Source organism: Pempheris klunzingeri, chromosome 22 (genome assembly GCF_042242105.1).
Source record: "Pempheris klunzingeri isolate RE-2024b chromosome 22, fPemKlu1.hap1, whole genome shotgun sequence".
Lineage (NCBI taxonomy): Eukaryota > Metazoa > Chordata > Actinopteri > Acropomatiformes > Pempheridae > Pempheris > Pempheris klunzingeri.
In genome coordinates, this window is record NC_092033.1 from 3,374,547 (window position 1) to 3,396,116 (window position 21,570).

The 21,570-nt window shown below is 46.6% G+C and overlaps 1 protein-coding gene across 1 annotated transcript; it reads right to left on the bottom strand.

The window, feature by feature from the left end:
- Positions 1-557: 557 nt before the first annotated feature.
- utp20 (UTP20 small subunit processome component) lies at positions 558-20,596 on the bottom strand. Its single transcript, XM_070854013.1, has 61 exons — positions 20,537-20,596; positions 20,341-20,421; positions 20,181-20,247; positions 19,613-19,745; positions 19,333-19,521; positions 19,181-19,262; positions 18,954-19,091; positions 18,683-18,838; positions 18,434-18,586; positions 18,213-18,347; positions 18,041-18,118; positions 17,755-17,933; positions 17,495-17,650; positions 17,183-17,271; positions 16,699-16,804; positions 16,451-16,601; positions 16,298-16,360; positions 15,853-16,020; positions 15,640-15,716; positions 15,424-15,503; positions 14,991-15,243; positions 14,711-14,896; positions 14,246-14,336; positions 14,079-14,164; positions 13,464-13,589; positions 12,915-13,081; positions 12,184-12,392; positions 11,787-11,930; positions 11,613-11,692; positions 11,225-11,460; positions 10,974-11,118; positions 10,508-10,595; positions 10,234-10,377; positions 9,997-10,050; positions 9,687-9,839; positions 9,418-9,573; positions 9,164-9,304; positions 8,928-9,065; positions 8,628-8,767; positions 8,425-8,507; positions 8,008-8,336; positions 7,762-7,901; positions 7,418-7,574; positions 7,203-7,301; positions 6,905-7,072; positions 6,327-6,493; positions 6,082-6,229; positions 5,834-5,950; positions 5,545-5,715; positions 5,175-5,306; positions 4,927-5,037; positions 4,670-4,819; positions 4,359-4,541; positions 4,022-4,153; positions 3,801-3,933; positions 2,596-2,786; positions 2,421-2,492; positions 2,027-2,326; positions 1,446-1,572; positions 1,200-1,345; positions 558-1,115 (listed from the first exon to the last, which is right to left on the bottom strand). The coding sequence occupies exons 1-61, from the start codon at positions 20,585-20,587 to the stop codon at positions 960-962; spliced, it is 8,481 nt and encodes a 2,826-aa protein (XP_070710114.1). The 5' UTR covers positions 20,588-20,596; the 3' UTR covers positions 558-959.
- Positions 20,597-21,570: the final 974 nt, after the last annotated feature.

Consider the following 21,570-nt stretch of genomic DNA (forward strand, 5'->3'; position numbering starts at 1 on the left):
TCCCATCAGGGCACAAACATTATCAGAGGTTCCACAGTACCGACTTCACTCCTGCTCCTGACCCGAGGACACGTCACCACTGACGGGCTCATTCCACAGTTTTTAATAGTGAATTTCCATGTTTAGAGCAGTGAAGGAGAAATCCAGCTGTGGATGGCAGACCTCTTGAGCGAAGCATTTTGCTTTACTGTGGGAAATTACAGACAGTAAAAAAAAAAAAAAAAAGTATATGTCCTCTGGCCAAGTGTTACTGCAGCCTGGGCTGTTTTTGTACTATAGACAGGCAGATTTAATGGCATGGATTTCTATTTTGTTCTCCTGTTCATTTGTGTTGTTCCCACTTTTTTTTTTTCAAATAATTTCACAGTTAATGTCTTTTTTCCACTGAAATCGTCAAGCTTTGGCATATGAGTCATTTAGTTACTGAACACTAACTGTGTGCTCAAAGTTTTATGGTTGCATATTTATATCTGCTTGTACAGTGAAAATGATTCTCAGTAAAGATTGCTATCAGTGATTGTACCCATTTTGTTTTAAGATTGTTTGATTTTAAAATTGTAACAGTAGTAGACAGATCGGGAAAAAAATCTTTTAATTACAAAATGCTGAAGTTTTAACTGCATGGGATATAAATCTGAGGACTATTCTACAATTCATATAAACTGACATTAGCTGCTCAGAGACGTCCTGCTGTGTATGTTTTCCAATTCCTTTTACACTCAAACATGTCGGACACCTGGAAGAGGAGATGGAGTACGTTATGATTTTGCTCGGTTAGTTGGAGTTTGTTTCCGCACACAGTCGATGTCGTGTCTTCTTTGTCAACTGACTTAATTTAAAGCAGAAAAAGTCATTATGTAACATCGGGGAGTGAGTCTTGTGGAATCTGCGGTCACATGTTCAGCTTCCTGCTGAATCAAAGCAGTCACTTCACTGGGTCACCTGACCACCTACACGGCTCACTGCACCATGGCCAGGTCTTTGAGCGCGTGGCTCCGGTGCTTCTTGGCTTTATATCCCGGCCGCAGGAACTCGATCTTCCTCTTCTTGGCTTCGATTTTGTTCTTGTGCTTCTTGAGTTTCTTCTTGGCTGCGATGTCTGGGTTGGTTACCGCCTGGGGGAACAGAGCACGATGGTAAATGGGTTGCAAGGATGTGTCGTTCTTGTGTTTGTACGTGTGTGAGCTCCCACCACATACCTGCATGGCTCGGTGTCGTTTCCGTGCCGCTCGCCTTTGTGAAAACTCCTTCTGGACAGCAGAGAAGGCCAGGGAGAATCTCTCCAGGCCTGTTTGTCTCTTCAGCAGATCGATCAGCTCCTGTGCCAGGTTCTTCAGTGTGGGATCTGGACATAGACGGTGGATGCAGTTCAGTGGAATTTTTAATTCTTTATACTTAATTTATTTGAGTTCTGCCAGAGTTTAAGGCTTTTTAAGAGCAGTTACCTTGGTCTGCGTAGGTGCTGTCCAGCTCCCTGTACAGAGGAGTGACGACAGTGGTCAGATAGGGGCCGAGGCGCTCCTTCCCCAGGTCCATGGCCATCGCACCCAGGAACTTAAACACACACGTTCTCTGTGGGAGAGGATGGAGGGAAGGAGAATGAGATTATTGACAATGGTGTGACTGCTTCAAATGTTAGAATTCAAAGGGAGTGCTGTTAAAAATGTAACGGCATGTTTAAATAAAATCAGGCAAAGAAAAGGGAAGTATTTTAAGATTGAAGGTGCATCACAGGCCCTAAACTAGAAACGCTTTCAGCTGAAGTTAATAGTTATTAGCTTTATTGTATGTTGTTAGCAAACAGTTGCTTATTTACATGTCCAATAGATGTGGAGTAGCATTGGAGGAAATATCTGGAGATCTCTTTATCTGCTAAATGGACTTTGTTCACCAACTGTATCCTTAAAATGATTATTGTGATAAATACATTTTGCCGCCTGCCCTGTGAGTAGACTGAGAGCTCAGTGACGTGTCTGAATAATAAGATTCTGCTGAACTGGGGGAAGACATGTATTTCCATGGTTACCTTCAGGGGAACTTTAGGGGTGTATGCCGCCTCTCTCTTGGCCATCAGCGACAGCTTCTTCATCAACCACAGCAGGGAAGGAGGCCGATCATCCTTCTCATCTTCCTCTTCCTCCTTTTCTTTCTCTAAATCTTTGTCATCTTCATCACCATTCTCACTTTGCCCTTCCTCCTCCTCTTCTTCTTCCTCCTCGTCTTCCTTCTCATCCTCCTCTTTCGTTTCTTCCGGAGGGGAAGTGACGTCCGACTCGGGGGAAATGAGGTAGATCACCTTCGCGACGAACAGCAGGTTCTTGATCACCTGTGAACGGAGCACAAACCGCCTGTCAATCAAATCTCGTGTGTGGTTTGAATTTGGCTTCGACTGCCGAGTGTCTCAGATGTGTTTCAGGTACCTGCTCTCCTGACGCCGTGTCCAGGAACTTGGACTGTAGCTGACTGCAGAACGATAGCGCCAGCTCTCTCATCTGAATGTCATTAAAACAAAAAAAGAGAACATTTGTTCAAACAGCCAGAGTAAGATGCTGAAAGTAGATCATCGCAGTAGAAACGTGCTGCCCTTGGCCTCACCTTCTTGTCAAGGCTGCTGGTGATGAAGACTGTGCCTGCCGACTGAGGCGAAGAATCCCCTCCTCCTCCTCCTCCTCTCCATAGAGCCACTAGCTGCTCCGCCTGATGGGCTGCGAACAGCTGACCAAAAAGCTGCGAGGCGGTCAGCCACACCCAGCAGTGAGGGTGTCGCAGGTGGGCTTCAATGTGACCTGCATGGAAAAGAAGAAAGTAAATGAGTGTGTGTCCAACTGATTTGATTTCACTTCATTACATGTAGTGCTTCATCCCCAAACTGACTGAGCAACGAAAGAGTCTGTTCAGTCAAACCTGTCGGACTCCAAATCTTCTGTCCCATTAACTTCAAATAAAACATGAGGGGCGTCAGATGTAATATAACCTGCTGCAAACAACATTCTTGTCAAGCTGCGGATAACAAAACTATTATTTGACCACATATGCAGTGAACTGATTCCAGACTGTTATAGATTAGAAAAGCAATAACAGGAGATGGTTGTTTTGCTCCAAATAACCTCTGTTGCTGTACCGTGCTACATATATAATCTATATGTGCACTACAAAAGGAAGCAGCATCATGTTCAGCATGTTCAGAACAGGACGGACGTGGAGGATTTAAGCTCAGAGGAAAAGTCATTTCTTGTGTTTTCTTTTCACCCCACTCCACTAACCCGTTCTGATGATCGTCTTTGGTGCCTAACAAAGACATCAGTGTTGCATCATCTGAAAATGTCTATATAAATGTATTTGGAATATATTTTAGGGTCCTGCTGAGTTAGGAAGTTGAATATGTCTGCTTAAATATCTGTACTTGACTTAATTAATACTTAATTGTACCACTGAATCAAATGAGGATTAACCTCCATTTGAATCATCTTTGCCAGTAAAAGCTCTGGCTGAACTGTTCTGACTGCAGATGTAACATCTAAGAAGACGGCCCTGATTGTAGTTTAAGGCTTGTGTAGAGGCTCTAATATTAGATGCATCAGTGTTACAACTGCATCCTCTCTGCTACTGTTCTACTTAAATGCAAACTGGTGAGTGTCCAGCTGGCCACAGTTCTCTCTGGGTTACAGGACGATAATCAGAGTTCCTCAGCATGTAGTTTTTATGGAAGAGGAGTGATGTGAGAGTCTATCAAACACTGACAAACAGATTTCCGGGTGTGAGTTTAAGTAATATGGAGGCGGTGTGTGTTGGTGCTTTACCCCAGATGCGACTGAGCGTGTCATGAGGCTTGCTGAGCTCCAGCAGGCCGCAGTGTTTGCTCAGTTTGGTGATGAGAGTCAGAAAACTGAACAACAGCCTGTCTGCCCCTCTCTCATCCTGCTCCTCCTCGATCTGAAAGACACACAGAGTTAAGAAGTTTGCATTTATTCACGTCTCGTACAACTTGGTGGCTGTGGACGGTGCCGATGTGTCGCCTCACATCTTCGTAGTTGTCGGGGTTTATCTCTTTCTCCAGCAGGGGCAGCAGGTCGTCCAGGCGGCGGGTGAATTTCTCCTCCTCCACCTCGACGAAGAGACCACAAATGTGAGCCCCGAGACGCCGCAGGTTGGCCTGGGAGGGTGGAAGAAAGGTCAAAGATTTAAATTATATCTTGTAGTTATATAAGTTTTTTTTCAGCTTTATTATCTCAGTGAGAGCGTTACGTTTTCTCTTCTCTTACCTGAGAGACGAGCTAAAATAACACGTTGACAAATAAATGACTCTGATTTTAATTTACTTTTGGGTCACACGTGTTGTCCCAGAATTGTGTTTGTACCTTTTCTGCACTCATCCATGTTTTGACGAGGGAGAACAGGGTGTTCTGCTGGTTCAACTCCAGCTTGGACAGCAGGACCTTGATGGCCATGGCGGCCATCTTCTTACAGCGTGCCGAGTCATCGTTGACCACGACCAGAGTCAGCGGTGCGAAGAACAAGCTGTTGTGCTGCAACAGCAGCTTCTGAAAAGAAGAAAAACCCAATCTGGTGACTGTCTGTGCTATGATAAGATTTGCATGCAGTTTTAACCAAAGTTTGTTTTTTTTAGTCTACTTCTTGTACTTGGTTACTTGAGAGGGAATCTACTCACCTGAGGGAAGGTCTGGAAGATGTAGGCCAGCATCTCCAGCACAGACTCCCTGCCTGTGTCGTGCTCGTAGTGCAGCTGGGCCACCACAAAGTCCAGGTGCTGTTTCAGCTTCCTCCCCAGTGGGTAGTCCAGCAGGTACTTCAGATAGATCTGCAAAACACAGATCATCAACGCTGGCTGAACACAAGCTTTTAAAACTGTCATTCAACGTACAGCAGAGAGGAAAAATGTGGTTTGTCCTCTTTTATGCTGAGTACCTGTCTGCAGTGGTTTCTGATCATGGCATTACTGCCGGTGACGGACAGCTTGGCCACCTTTTTCAGCACCTCCTCCATCTCTGGAACAACGAGCTTCCTGGACAGAATCGCCTGCAGGAGACATGAACACATGTAAACATTTTCCTGAGAGAGTTTGTCACAAAACTTTGATAATCTCTCATGTTTTCGCTCTTTGGGTTTGTCCTTCACAGAACCACAAACACTCCGGCTGACACTTGACTGGCTACCTTCAGCAGGCCGAAGGCGGTGGCCTGGCGGGACTGGTCGTAGATGTCCTCCTCAGCATATCCCAGCAACACCTGCAGTTGCGTCTCTGAGATGTTGTTGCTTTTGACATTCTTCACCAGAATGGTGATGGTCTGTGAGACAAACAGAGTGAACATTATAGACCAGAGCAGAAGTTTTAGCTTCATATTCTTTTATTAGGTTTCTTCAACCCGGGTGCTCCATGACATTTTGTTCTGTCATATTGTTCCAGACAGCTGCCGTCATCTTACAGGAACATAAATACATGGAGTCCTTACACAACAAACTGACAGATGGTATCACCTGTTCACCTTCAGCTGTGCATACATGTGCTTCTATTATTTGTGGTACCTTGAAGCAGTTCTGGACCAGGTGGTAGTTCTCCCCGCGGGCGGCTCCGGCCTTGGAGTAATCCTTGAGCAGGACAAAGAGCTGCTTGGTCAGCTGACTGGCGTTCTGCTCCACTGCGGGCAGAGGGAACTTCAGCAGCCATGTGAACGCTACCAGAGCCTCCGTGATCACCTGGGAGGAAGAAGAGATACAAGAAGCAGGTCAGGGTGGAGGAAGCCGAGGTCTCCATTTTATTTATTTGAGAAACTTTGATGCTCAAAGTTAGGGTGATAACAGGAAATGCCGGCACCTTGACATGCATGGAGTCGAGGCAGTCGAGCAGCAGCAGTATGAAAGGATCCAGCATCTGCAGAACTGAGGCCTCAGACGACGTCACTTTGGATTTCTTCAGACTCAGGTGGAGGAGCTGAGAAAGCAGCCATGTGTAATCTTTATTTCACTGCACATTTCAATGACATTATATTGCTACAAACTACAGCTAACAAAGCACCAGATGGGAGCACTGAATCCTAGCTTATAGAGAGTATCGCTGTGCACCTTGAGGCCAGCGTCCACCAGGATGTGCATGTTGGTTTTGCAGCTGACCGCAGCTTTCTTCCCCCCTCTCTTTGGAGTTGGAGGCAGGAGCAGGCAGCTGGGAGGGGGCAGTCTGGGGTCTGGGGGAGGTTTTATTGAGGCTTTCTCCCTACAAACACACATGCATATATACAGCGTCAAGCTCGGTCGATGGAAATAAGCATCGAAGTGATTTACTGAGCTTTTGTGAGTGTTTCTGTGTGTACCGGTCTCTCTTGGTGAGCAGCGGCAGACTCTCGCTGACCAAGCCGTGGCACAGCAGTAAGATATCCTGGGATGTCATGCGCTCGTTGACTAGCAGACCAAGGACCAGCCGCCGCAGCACGGCACCAACCCGGTTACACACCTTTAGACTGGACGAGTTCTCCAGGATCTGAGAGAAGGGGAAATGAAACATTAGAGTTAGACAGCAACTCATCTTTGTCTCCATGGTTACTCCATGGATTCAGCAACATTTGCTCCTGCCTCCTGCTCCTAAAAAGAATCCTACATAACAGTAATTTTATTAATCATCAGTGTATCCAGTTATATTTTAGACCTCCTGCTACAGTTTGTCACTTCCTGAGCAGCAAAGGAGGAGCTGCTCCCTCACAAGGCCGTAAGCAGTTACTGCATTACAGACCTGAACATGTCTCAGATTAATGCCCAACAGTTCCTCATCTTACTATTACTATTATTATTGGTCTTAAGGAAACTCTCTTGCACTCATTTGAGTTTAAACATATATTCATTCTTGTATATTTAGGTCTTTTTTATAACTTTCACATTAAATCAACCCTCCTACCTCCTTCAGTGGCAGTATTAACTTGGTGATGCTCTCCTTGCTGCAAAACTGGGCCAGCAGCTCGTAGGAGTCCATGCTCTTGCTGTGTCGAGCCTCCATCAGCTTGGAGACGATCCCCTTCACCTCCTTCTCCTCGGCCACAGCCCCAAACAGCTCGTTGTTGAAGATCTGACCAACAGGGATGAAGGCAAAAGGGGAGAATCCAGAATAAACATCAAACACATCATCTGAATCAGATTTAACCAAATACTGCCATCTTTATTATTTGAGGTGGGTTTGAGGTGTGAAACGTTCTTACATCGATGAGCATGTTCATGCATGGGTCCAGGTCGCCACTCTTCAGGGTCGGACTGAGGACCGACAGCAGCTGGTACACTGTGAACGTTAATACATGGACCTGGAAGCACAACAGAAAAACATTTAATAAGATTTTAGGCAAATATTCCCTATTTGTCTCTCACTTTCTTAAGAATGTTAAGGATTATTTGTGTGTTTTTAACTGTGTCTTTGTACCTGGTAGCCCTTCACCAGGACTCCTTGCATCTCTTTGAGCAAGTACTGCAGGTACCTGCAGCCTAAAGTCTCAAGGATCTTCACCAGAGTTCCCCTCGCCACATCGCGGATCTCCTGGAAACGGTTCCTCAGCAACACACACACCTTGATCAAGATTCTGGATGAGACGCACAAATTGTCAGAGAAAATACACACACACACACTACAATGACATTTTAAGTGGTCCAATAGTTTCAAGTAGAAAATTCTCTCCACACAACTCTCAGTATCCGGGGGAACGACACTGTGCTCCTTCAGTGCTGTGGTCTGGAACGTCTTTCTAAACAAAACACACAGCTGCATACCCAGGCAGGTTGGCGTCCATGATGTGTGGAGGCAGAGTCTGCATCAGTTTGACCATGGCGAAGGCTATTGGTATCCTCCCCACCTCCTCATCCTTCACGTCCTTTGACTTCACTGCCTTGTGCTCCTCGTCACGCTTTACCTAAGTGACACAGACACACACACAATTATAGGCCACTGCTGTTTAGAGATTTCAGAACAGATTAAGACTGTGCGTGTGTGTGTGTGTGTGTGTGTTCGGGTCTTACTTTTGCAGTGAGACACTTGTGCAGACGAGGAAGCACGCTGTTGTTAACAGTCTGGTGGATGGCGTCGATCAGAGACGCCAGCTCCTCTTTGCTATGTGGCAGGCCGCTGGTCGCCACGGTGGGTTTAGGAGCCACTGGCCCCTTGGCTACGGTGGTGGCTGCTGCCTCAGAGACGACACCCTTTTCTCCATCGGTGGTGTCCATTTCCATGGCAACGTCGGATGGAGCTGCTTTACCGTCGACCTCCATTGCCTCCTCATCATCACTTGCGTCCAATTCGTCAGCTGCAGCCTGCTCCTCATCATCTGCGTCGACAGCGACGCTCCCAGCTGGTTAAAATACGTGAAATTAAACACACTGATCTAATTTTTCAGACTTTGACACAAAATCCAATTTGAAAAGTGATCAGTCACTCACCCTCTCTGGCCTGGGCAGCCTCCATTTCTCTGCTGAGGGTCTCATGGTCAAAATGGAAAGCCTCCAGCACTGTGACCAGCAAACTGCAGTTCCAGACCAGAAAAGTGGAGGAGGAGAGTTTATTAAATAAATCATGTCAATGTAAGTATGATGAATTAAATGAAAAGGTTTAAAAAAAGTTATTTATAAGCAGACAGCCCCACCTGACAGCCAGTTTCTGCTCAGCCTGCGCCGTCTGCAGGATGTGGATGAAGTGTTTCAGGTAGTAGAGGTACTTGGACCAGGTCAGGCGGCGGCACACTGCGCCCACCACCTCCACCGACGCTGTTATCATGTTCTCATGCTGCACGAGAGGAGAGGAGAGGAGAGGAGAGGAGAGGAGAGGAGAGGAGAGGAGAGATCAGACACACAAGCAAACAAATAAACACAACACATGTATTAAAATCTCAAAGTTTGTAATGAAGCCGTTCAGATTTCTGCAGGTTTGTGTGCACATGAGTCACCTTGAGCATCTTTTCATCCAGCAGGGCGGTCATGGCGTACGGCATGATGTAGTTCTGGAGAGAGCGAGGCGTTAGCACCAGCTGGCCCTCGGTCAGCTGCTTCGCCAACTTCCTCAGGGCGCGACCCCGACGGTGGATCTAAACACAAGGAAAAAAAAACACACATATCAGTTTGATGGTGAGATGGGAAGGGAGAAAGGAGAGAGAGGAGTGACTTCTCATGGTTTCTCTCCTACCTGGATGTGCTTCATATGCTCAAAGAAGTCAGACTCGGGGTCATTGTAGTCGGTGAGCTGCACCAGGTCCCTGAACTCCTTCCTGGAGGGAAAGGTCTTCACCAGGCAGGCCAGCACGGTGGTGTAGTCATGCTGCACACTCTGGTAGAGTGAAGAGGAAGAGCCTTACTATATACTGAGTCTAGTGCTTTCATCTTTAGAGCATTGCTCTGGATATAGTGTGTGTTTTTGGGAGGAAAGGTGTGTGTAGCTACCTCTGTCTTGCTGCGAAGCCCCTTGAGTACAGCGTCCAGGATGGTGTGCTGCACGACGTCCTTGTAGATCTGCTCTCCAGCGCCGACTGCCGCCAGCTGGGTGATCACTGCAGACAGACACAAGGTGGCGTTGTCTGCCAGCGACATGTCACCAATCTGCACCAAAGCAGGGAGGGAGGGACGTTAAAAAGAGGGAAGAATTTAAATCAAAAAGATCATTAAAATATCTTCCAGCTGCAGCGGTTAGTTTAGACAGTATATCAGCTTACCTCATAGGTGTGGAAGCAGTTGTGCATGATGGTGCTGATGTAGTCCAGGTCCAGAGTGGTCATGTCCTTAACTCGCCTGCTGGCGTCTTGGAAAGCTGTCAGACGCACGTCAAAGTAGATCTCATCCAAGTGTCGGCTGTCAAAGGCATTGAGCTGGAGGAGAGCGGGCAGGAAACAATGAGTGTTTTCTGACTGGATGTAACTTTGTCAATAATACTGAACACGAAGAGTTAATGAAAAACATCTCTGGTGTTCTTGGTATGTGTGGAAATAATAATATAATTAATGCAAATGTGATGAATGATCTCACCTTTGCTGCTAAATCAGTGATGTACGTGAGTGAAGGCTCCAGATCTGACAGAGTCTGAAGACAGAGCAGCAAACACAGATTAAGACTGGGGAGGATCAACAAACATGCCAAGACTTTATTAAACGGAGTCAATATCTATGACTACAATTACATTTTAATCACTTAAGTCACATCTGGGCTTTATCACACCTAACTAAGTCTTAAATCAGAAATACAGCTGTAAAACCTAATACTTACCTGGAAGACATTAGTGAGGGCCTGCCTGGACAGCTTGTTCTGGATGATGGAGAAGAGTTTGCTGAGCGGCTGCAGGAAGGCGGAGGGCCGCGCACACTGTCGCAGAACGTTCTGCACTGTGGCCAAGATGTCGATTTCTGTCTCCTGAGGTGAACACATTCATGGGCAGCAGACACAGATTCTGTTACTAACACCTCTAACGTGGCCCAAGCGAGTTGCTCCGAGGCTCCCAGGCTTGGACCAAAACACACAAATAATAGGTTGTTGGTCTTACTTGAGGATGCTTGACTTTCTGGAGGTAGGGCAGCAGCAGGCTGATGAGCACCGAGCTCTGCTCCTTGTCGCTCACAAATCGACTGACCCTGACAGAAAAAAAGCAAAACATTCACAAAGTGAGGTTTGATGTAACTGGAGTCTTCAGATATCTGTACTAACTGTTACTTCCTACATTGTAACTCCTTACATTTTCAAAACAGCCTCCTTACTTTAAATGCATGCTTGAATCCTTTATTTTGAATCACTGGGTATCTCTCTTAATGAAAATATATTATATATAAATAAAGATTGATTGATTCAGAGCAGCAAGATGTTCCACATCTATACTCAAGTATCTGTATTTCTGCTCACCTCTGTTCAAAAGCTTGTTTCATGAGAAAACATCTGTAGCTTCATACAGTGAAGCAGAACAGAAACTGCAATGTGAACTAAATTGTATGTTCGCATCCAAATAAAACACTAACTTGGAGAGGATGTTGAGCTCTCTGGCCACCTGTGACCTGAACTTCTTCTTCCTGAGTCTGTCGGTGTTGCGTACGACTCCGCTGAGGTAGTGCAGCAGGGTGGATACGTGAGGCAGCAGCAGTCTGGAGCCCTGCGTTAATGAGTCTGGAGGAGAAACACCAACATGCACATTGTCCAGCATCAACAGTTACAGAATAAAAATGTTTAAACCTGCGTTATGGTCCTTTTATTAAAGGTAAACTCTGCTGACCTGCAGTGACAAGAGCGCCTTCCTCAGGCTGTGGGAACACACTGCTGTTGACACTCAGCTCCGTCTCCGTCTCTGAGGCAACGAAGTCTTCAGCGGTTGCTAGAGACTCAGCTATGTCCATTACCATGGCGATGGTAACTGGGGAAGCGTTCTTGGCTGAGAGGAGGGCGAAGACATTAAGGAGGATGTCACACTCCGGCCGGTTTGGCCTCTGCTTGGCCAAGAGGGGGAAGTACCTGAGAAAGGCAGACAAAGACATCTTTTATAGTTCCTTTAACTCACTCTGGTTGAAAACTACAACTAACTGGTGTATTAAAAGATGCTCAGGTAGACAGAAGAGCAAAGTGATGGGAGTAAGACAGACGGACAAGGGGGGGCAGATTCTAACCTGCCATTTTTGCACCACACGTGGATGAGCCTCAGCAGAGGGGTGGGGGAGTAAGGGCTCTCTGTGGGAAGACGACACACCTGCGCACAAAGAAAAGCAAACTCTTAGGCGATCCAGAAAACAACAGAGACCCATAAACCCATAAAAACAAAAAAAAGCTGCTGCAGCACGTACCTGGGGCCAGATCACAGCCTGGATGACGCCGTCCAGCTCATCTGGACTGAAGCTGTAGGAGTCAAAGTTGTCAAAAAAGTCCTGGATCATCAGGACGCCGAGTCGCCTCAGGTTCTTCAGAGGACTGATGCAGCCTGCACGCAGCTGCAGACAACAGGGGAAGAACTCGCTCAGAAATCAGGACACAGAGTCCTTTTTTTAGGTTTTTAGGATATTTTGTTATATAGTTTTACAAGGCAGTGTAGCAAGGCAGCTTTTGATGATGCTGTTAATACCAGAAGGCACTGCAAAAAATAACTGCAGTAAATCAGTGAAGTAAACTTTGAGGACTCTCTGAAGTTGTCTGAGTAATGTATACTTGAATTAAAACAACGTAATAAATCCCCGTCCTGATTACCTGGTCCCTGTTGTCCAGAATGGTGGACACCGAGGCGGTGACACACAGCAGGATCTGCAGCACCTTGGGCAGGTAGATGTGGATGAGGTTGCCCAGTTTCTGGATCACCACCTTAATGATGTTCAGCAGGCTGTGCTGACGGCCCAGCGGCAGGACGGCGCCCACGTCCGTCTCAGCTACCGCTTTCTCCACTGCTGCCAGGCAGGAACCTGAGAACACACACAAAGGAGAAGATTGACAAGGGAACTTCTACTGTTAAAGTGCTGTTTTTTTAACATCTGAGTCTCCGGGGAGCCTTAGTCTGAGAGACATGTCCTGTGTAATGTGCATATGTTATACTATTTAAGTCATTCCAGGCTACTAACCCCTCTGGAGTGCAGTCTACCTGCAGGTTACCAGTGAGTGGGAACAAGAAACAACCAAGTTAAAGTCTAGAAAATATATTTATGTGTCAATACAAATTGTCGAACTAAAGACAAATGCCCGTTACAGGTAAGAAAACCTCACATCTTTAAAACTGTAATGGCCAAATGTGTTTTTCAAAATATATTACCTTAATAATGAACTGTGAAAAGAATCCATTATTAATTATATTTTCAATCTCAACTTGAAAGCTAAAAATGGAGCGCGCTATAATTGCAGGGCGTTTCCTGAAGCTTCTCATAAAAGCCGTTTGTTGTCAGAAAAATGAAGCTTTTTGGGTTTCTTTTTCTACCATATATGTTTCCTACCTTGGCTGTAATGGCAGACGGGCTCCAGCAGCAGGTCGATGAATATCCCCAGCTCCTCGGCCTGGCAACCGGCCAGGAAACGCAGGATGATGGAGGAGCGGGAGGCGGCGCTCGCCTTCCCCTGAAACTTGCTGCCCGCTTTGCTGCGCAGGCGGCCGAACAGGATCCTGTGTCAGGAAGGGCAGAAACAGGGCAGGTGACCGGGAGATCAAGTCAAACTGTTTCTACCACAACTTCTAGTAAAGTCGTGCTAAATTATTAACACTGAAAATAATAAAAACAATCAAAATGGCCTCATGTATTTTAATACAAAACAGATCCAGATACATTTAAAAAGAGGAATAAAAGTGTCTCCCATGATTAGAAGTATGCTTTCACTGTTTCAATCACTCCTGCTGCTGCTTTCAAGCTGTTTAACTATGAGCAGCCTTATTAGCTGATGTGTAACTCATGGGGATGTTTTAGTAAATACATTTATTCACTTTCTTGATGAGAAGAATGATACCGCTCGTTCACAGTGTTCATGGAGGCGAAGCTATCACACGGTACCTCATGAGCAGTGGGATGAGTCCGGCTCTGTGTGAAGCATCGACCACTTCTGTCTCCTCAGAAATGTTGAAATGGACAATCTCCTCTTTGAAGTGTTTGTCATCCAGGAGCCTCTCCAGATTCTCCCTGAGCAAACACACCATCACAAAAGTCAAAACACAGAAAATCACTCCTGCAGCCTGACATTTCCTGGTGCAAAGACTTAAAACTCATTATGAACCGAATGTGTTGTACATTCTAAGATGTTGATGGATGAACTGCATGCAAACAAAAATAAAACCGCAGCAGGGAACAAATCTGTTCACAGCTGTCTGTCAGCACCCTAAAACCAGGTCAGTGTGACAGGCCGACCCGAACAAAGAGTCACACACAGTCATCTGTAATGTAAAACTTCCCCGGAAATACACATCTGTCTGCAGGCAGGCCGGAGCTACAGTCAGCGGATAGCGTGATAACAGACAGCAGACCCATTCCTGGGCCGAGGACAAGAGCTCTGATTCCTATCGAAGACGCTCACAATGACCCCGTTGAGGAGAAGAAAGAATGGGGGACTGTTGTTTCAGGAGAAAAATTACTGTGTGTGTTGTTTTAAGGCGATTACGGTAGTTTTCTTACTTGTATGGTACAACGTTGGGGTCTTTGTATGAGAGAACACATTCCAGCGCCGCTCGCTGGAGCTGCTGGTCCTGATGGCAGAGCAGCTGGAAACACAGAATCAGGCCGGTTTGGTCAAAACAGAAAGAGTCCAGGAGTCCAGATCTGTGTAAGTTCAGGATAATTACCTGGTTGTAGAGCTCCATGAGGCTGCTCTCCAGGTAGAGAGAGCGAGGGTTGGTGAACTTGGCGAATACCTTCAGATGGGTAATCAGCTGTCTGGAAGAAACAAAGACGACCCCCCCCACACACACACGGATCAATCAGCAGTCCAGATACACTGGTCTTCTGGTGTTTAAGACAAAACTACTCTAGATCTCTGCATTGGATTTGGAAAGGTCATCGTGTTCAGGGCCACGTATCAAACCTGGATGCTTTTGTAGGACTTTGAGATATATAAACATGTTTCTCTACAAAGTGAAGTATCAAAAAAGCATTTGTCTTTATCAGTCCTGAAAACCCAGGTGTTGTATCACTAATATCATTAAAAGCAGTGAATTACTATGATGATCACATGAACAAACAGAGGGACGCTGACACTATGGCTGATGTTGAATCTGTGGAATAGTTGTTAATGAGTGTGTGATTCTTACTTGGCAGCAGCTCTCCTTGGAAGCGCCTTCCTCTGTTGTCTGCCTCCCTCTTCCACCTCCTGCTCCTCTTCTTCTCTCTCCTCCTCTTCCTCCGCAGCCATCCCAGACTCCTCCAGGGCAGCGTCGTTCCTCTTCCTCAAGTCCTGAGTGGGGGCCACCAGCAGGTCGGCGGGGTAAAACTCATTCCTAACGACGAAAAAAAAAAAAACTAATGTTGGGACTGGATCCGCAGCAAATGCTGGACTGGGCAGCGTTCTCCTAACAGCAGGGAACCACTGACCTGATGAACCGGAGCAGCAGAGGGCTCAGTTCCCGGCTGCGTGGCTCCACTCTGTCCGGAAACTGGGCCATGGAGCGCCACAGCAGGCTGCGGAAGTTGGGGAAGTCCGTCCTGTCGTTGGGATCGCAGGTTACCTTCAGCTGCTCCAGGAAAAGCACCCCCACGTCCCCGCTTTCGATGACGTCACAGCCCGGCTCGCCCCGAAGACTCAGCTCCTCCTCGTCTTCCTCGTCGTTCTCTTGCAATTCTTTTTCTATAAAACAAAAGGAGAAGGATCAACTTTTGTCATGTTTGCTTTGCCTATTACCCCTTGCTGTTCGATACATTTGCCCCAAAAGAAACAGACTATGTGTTGGTGTTGTAGCAGACACTGTGTAAAACGTTATGCTCAAAGATTTTACATGTAGCTCACTGATGCACCTGCAGCACTTACCAGCCAGCCCAGCCACCATCTCCAGATGTTCATGGTAGACCCTCCAGAAGTCCTTGTTGTCCATCCCTCTGGCATGAGTCCTGTGAGGTGTAGAGAGACTCATTTATCCTAAATGTCCTCAAACACTTTCACCAGTTAGCACTGTTAGCGTTCTTCATTTAAAATCATTGTGTTCTAAGCCACAGCTGAATTCAGTTTGGTTTCTTTTATACTCACACAAGAAGTTCGATGACCGCGTCCCACAGAGGCCTGAAGTTGACGAAAAGCATTGCGATGAGGTAACGCAGAGGCACCTGAAGGAAAATGAGCATTCGAAGGATTGTTTAAACACCATTTGTATACCACTGAAACCTTGTTCACACTGTCCTCCAATGTTTCCCAAAGGATGAAGAGAAGAAGAGACAACAGCCAGCAGTGATTCCTTCGTACCTGCTCGAAGGTGCCGGGCGCTCCCTGTGGCAGGCTGCGCTGCACCAGGTCGTGTCTGAGCTTTCGGAGGTGAAGCAGCTTCTCTCTGTAGTCCTGGACGGAGGCCGGCACCAGCTCGGCCTGCAGGCACACAGAGAACACTGGCTGCACCTCCACGTTCTCCTCGCCCTGGACGGGGGGGGGGGGGGGGGGGGGGGGGGCACACACTCACACATATAAGTACACAGTTTGTTTTTTAAAGACTATTTTTACATGCTTTACTAGACAGGACAGTTTAAAGGTGACAGGAGAGACAGAGCAGGGTGACATGCAGCATAGGGCCACAGACTGGGTTTGAACCTGCCCCTGCAGCAGCTACCCAGAAGCCCCATAAAGTACATTGATTCTGTAAAGTCCACTTAATATACTGATCTTGTTTAATGAGAACCTGGACTGGCAGTCCTACCTCGGTCTGTGGAGGCAGCTCCGCCTCAAACTGAGAGAGAATCCTCAGAGTCAGAAGGCGGATCTGAGAGAGAAAATGGGGACGTTGATGATAAAAACATATTCATGTTATTCTTCAGATATTCTGCCCGTGCTGCTGTGCCTGCAGACATACCTTGGAGATGTTGGAGGAGTGGTTGGCGTGCAGTATCTGGTAGAGCTCCAGCAGTGCATTGTGGGACAGGTGCTCTGAAACGCCGCTGAGGGACAGACGGGTGTAGTACAGGTCTCCCAGCAGCAGGGCAGACAGGTCTGTGGGAAACTTCCTGGAACCACAATGAACACGATGCTCGGAGGTTAGACCCTTTAGTGGGAGGTGTTCACCTGTTCGTTACTCTTGGCAACAACACCAGCTGTACTGACCGCAGGATTGAGTTGATCTTGTCCACAGTGAGCAGTGAGAGGGGCTGGGCTGAGCCGTCCAGAGTGAGGAGGCAGCTCAGGGCCTGTCGGGCCACAAACAGACCAGCTGGGGGGGGCGGAGATGTGGTGAGGGGACAGAGGGGTTTCAATCAGTTTAGAGAACAGCAAAACGTGATGCGCAGTTCGTTTGTTTGTAGATTCATAAGAGAAACGGCAGTAAGGGGATTTCTTTGGAGGAATTCAAACCTGCAACTGACTATTGTTATTACAGATTAAACTTTTTTTTCAATGCATCATTTGGCTGATAACATTTAAAACTAAATTCAAGTTCCTGCAGCTCAAATAAAAACCTTATTTTGTGTGACAAAAAACCTAAACAGACACAATAAACAATAAAGCTGTTATCATCTAATGTGGTATTTTTACTTCATGATGCACCAATAAGATGAATGATTATCAAAACCAACTACTCAATATCACAAACCTTTTCCCAGTTTGTCTGACTCAATCTCACACAGGAGGTGGTTTAAGAAAGCAGCCACAGCAGGAACAACACTGGCTGGAGCAAGAGGCCTGGAAAATTAGGGAAGAAGTAAATAAACATAATACATCTGTCAGACCACTTTAAACCATCAACTCATGCTATCTTTAGATACTTCTCATAAGAGAGCAGGAGTACAACTCTCAAACGAGAAATTTTATGACCAGTAGGAGCCCTGAGGACTCTAACAGTGTGTGTGTGTGTGTGTGTGTGTGTGTGTGTGTGTGTGTGTGTGTGTGTGTGTGTGTGTGTTACCTGAGGTGTGGCAGAAGCACCAGGGCAGCCCAGGGCAGTGACAGGTTGGTGATGGACTGGCTCTGCTCCTCTGGTAATTGGATCAGCGACAGCACCAGCTGCGGCACTGCAGGCTGCGGTGAAGTGGCTCCGCTGGCCTGGTTACTGCTGAACGCTCTGCTGGAGGGAAAAGAAATAAATCAGACAACCACAGACTTATTCAGTTACCTTGGATTTATTAGATGCAAGTGAAATAGTGGGTGTGTGCTGTAGGATCGCACCCTGTGGTCTGTCCGGTGAAGAGCAGTGGGTACATTTCAAAGGCCATGGAGCCGTCTGTGGGGGGCGGGGCTTTGGAGAGGATCAGGCTGACCAGCACGTCCAGGCCACAGTGGCGAGAGAGGGGATCACCGCAGCCCAACAACCCAGCGGCAAAGCGCAACAGGCTGGGGAGGAAGAGCTGGAGGAGAGAGGGGGAGGGAGGGAGGGAGGGAGAGAAGAGCTGATGTCAGAAACTAAAAAGGACACAGAGGAAGATACCGCACACATCACTCCAGTGTCACTCACCTGTTCAAACTGTTTCATGGTGAACATCTCCTTGGTGAACTCCAGTATCAGATCTTGCCCCATTGTGCTTTCAAACACCTGGTGAGGAAGGCAGAGAGTCAGAGCGGCACATGCATGCTCACAAACAAATATCCTTACACAGATGCGATCATTAAAGCAAACACACACACACCTTTTGGATCGTCTCCTGGATGAGTGCTTTGGGCAGGGTGGTGTTCTCCCCGAGGAGCAGGGAGGAGGTGATCTGGAGCAGCAGACGGGAACAAGACGCTGACAGAGAAGAGCTCCGAATCAGCCGCAACACCGTCTGAGGGCAGGAGATAATAAGATGATGAAAACAGCAAAAAGACCCGTTTGGTCTTGAAAGCTCACAGATTAGCGCCCTGCTCTCACCTGGCAGACAGCGTCCGGCTTGGTGACCTTGTCCCCGTCCCTGTGGGACACCAGGGTGTGGAAAATGAACAGCAGCCTCTCCAGCTGCTCTGATGCCTGCCCCGCCTCTTCTCCTTTCGCCTCCACGACAGCCAGGACCTCCTCCACGCCGAGCTGCACAGAGGGACACACCGCCGTCACACACACAAACAACCGCAGGCCTGTTTGAACGTTCTGACTCGGACATGATGCCGTGTGCTTCTAACCCACCTGTAAGGACTCCCACAAAACCAGGAAGTGTTCTCGGTCAACGTGATTGGCTGCAGCCTGGCCCATGTGATCAAGAGCGTCCCTGACAGTGTCCCATGGCAGGGAGGCTCCTGGGTAAGTCGAGGGTCCGAGCTTCCGCAAAGCTACAGGAAGAGCCTGAAGAGAGAGAGAGAGAGAGAGAGAGAGAGAGAGAGAAACATTTAAAACCTCTGTCCATCACATAGCAGGAGAATTTTCCGTGCACGCACACTCCTCGGAAAACAGGACTTACGTTTGCGGCGCAGGAGTGAAACATGTTTCGGACTCCTTTGCACATTTCAAACAGCAGCTGACCTGCTCCCTCTGCCTTGTCGGGGTGCTGCTGCAGATCTGAAAACATGTGATTCAGCAGGCCGTCGAGATCTGGAACCTGTTGGACACAACGAGACACAATTTTATGGTTTAAAACAACTGAATACCGACCGACACCAAACTAACACAAAATCTGTTGTAACTCACCTTTCTCATCAAAAAAGAGAAGCTCTCTGCTGCAAAGTTGCGGATGTGCTCTTTCTTGTGTGCCAACAGTGTGCTGTATAAGCTGTGGGGTGAAAACAGGTGTTAACTTCTGATCTGACAACAAGGAAAGCATCCTCCATCTTGTTTCTCACCTGTAGATGTTGGTCATGTCCTTCACCATGAGCCTCCACAGGTACTTGTAGAGGTATGACAGACAGGTGAAAGCCCACTCCAGGAGCTCCGTGTCCTTGGTGTCCAGCAGCGAGGTGATCAGAACGAAGAAATCGGGGAAGTGGGGGTAGAAGTCCGTCTGCAGGTCTCTGGCCAGCTGCACCACCAGGCTGGAGGAAGAACAAGAGGAGGAGTCAAAACACAAGCTAGCACATCAGCTGGTAAACCCAAACCAGATGCACAACAAGCAAGACAACTCACTCCAGCAGTGGCTGGTAGGCCAGACTGTTCCTGACAGCCAGGTGTGCTTTCAGGCTCTCCACAATCGGCTTCTGATGGAAAACCAGCATGTTGAACGACTGGCTGTTGTTGGAAACCTCCTTCAAAAAGGTGGCTGTGGAGGAGAAGCATTCAGTGTCCAGTGGCTACGAACACTCGAGGCTTAGTCACATTAATGTGTATGTGTGTATATATTCTAATATCTATATATTTTTATATTATATTGCTACTACCATACCCATCATGTGTACCACATATACTATATCCTGTTATATACTCAACAGCATAACTCATAAAATAATTCATACAATATCAACACTAGTGTTATAATCATCATTTTGCACCATTATACACTTATTATACGCTCAAATATATAAAATATATCCACCTCAGCCTGTAGTTTTATTCTATATGTCCTTCTATATGTATTGAGATGTATCTAGCTGCTAAAGCTAATTTCCCTTTGGGGATTGGTACAGTCATCTCTCCATCTGTCTGTCTGTCTGTCTGTCTATGAACTGAGATGCTACTTATTGTATTCCACACGTACTGAAATGCTCTGTCAGGTTGAGGTCCCTCCATTTCACCAGTCCTTCAGAGAAGTATGTGTCTACCTCCTGCATGGGGGAACCAACCAGGTCATTAAGAAGCTCAGTGGATACATGAGAGGAACTTTTTATGTCTGCAAGACCACTGAGTGACCAACAAACCTCTGCATAAGATCCAGTCCTGTCAATGCGGTGGATGACATTGATGTTGACGTTGGCAAGTCTCTCAGCAAAAGTGAGAAACTGAAAGAGACAAATCAGAGAGAGAGATTCATGTTTTTATTACACTGTGTAATCAAATATGAAGACTTCACTTGTCTGTGTCTCCATTAGCATCATGCTGCAGTAGGTTTCTCACCCTGAACGTGTTTTCCGATTTGTGATACGAAGACTTGGATTTAATCTTCATCTTTGCTTTGTTTCCTGGCAAAAAGAAGTCGATCGTGCTCCAAAGATCGTCGTGCAATTCAAATTATTCATTAAAACTACACTTTGCCTCTTCTCTTGGCTACCACTGTTTACACACACGCCGACACCAGGGCGCAGCCATGTTGAGCAAAGCATTGTGGGAGGTTTTCAGTCCGCGTGGTGGCCGAAAAGAGACGAAGAGGCGAGAGAGAAATCCTGCCTTCACTTCCGCATTCGTTTTAGTGTTTCCGCCGTGTACATGTAAAAATGTAAAATAGACTTTAAATAGCGGCTTTTTTCGGTATTTCATTGTGTAATAAAGACAATATTCGTCATGGCCGCCAGAAATAGATTAATGTGCTGCTCCATTTCAGGCTTCTGTGTGTGGAGGCTCATTTCTGCCCATTTCTGCCACTGTGTGGATAAAAAGATTAGATTAGACAGACTCACACATTACAGCAGCAACAGAGGCAGGGGCCAGATAAGCAGTAATAGAAAGAAAAAGAAAAAGAAATAAAATTAGCAATAGTGGAAAAAATAGCAATAGTAAAGGAGTATATATTGTAATGAGAAGTATATATTGTAATGATAATAAATAAATATTTACACTATGAACAGTTAGTCCGTCATTATAATGACAAAGAATTACAGACTTCAAAAGAATGACTCAGTATCTCAAAATAATTCGAAACTACCTCAAAACAGTGAATGTAGATTTGAAAACAGAACCAATCGTGTCATCTAGTGTGTTTACTTCTATAAAGTTTGTAGGTTCAGGTCTGAAGACAGAACAAATTGTTCGGCAAATATGTTCCTGAAGAGGATTCAGCTGAGCTGGCTGGCAGCCATTTACCACAAAATGCCTCCAGAACCCCCCACACACATTTCATAGGTCTGTTCCTTATCAGCACCGTCTGATTACACACACACACACACACACACACACATAAAAGGTCTCAGCCTGTGGTCCTGCTCTCAGGTCAG

What these genes read in the sequence shown, in the direction of transcription:
- utp20 (XM_070854013.1), bottom strand. Translation starts at nt 20,587, where the DNA reads ATGAAGATTAAATCCAAGTCTTCGTATCACAAATCGGAAAACACGTTC. An exon ending in CTCATCCCACTGCTCATGAG is followed by an intron (nt 13,082 to 13,463) that starts GTACCGTGTGAT and finishes TTCCTGACACAG; the next exon opens with GATCCTGTTCGGCCGCCTGC. An exon ending in CGTCTGCCATTACAGCCAAG is followed by an intron (nt 12,393 to 12,914) that starts GTAGGAAACATA and finishes GTGTGTTCTCAG; the next exon opens with GTTCCTGCCTGGCAGCAGTG.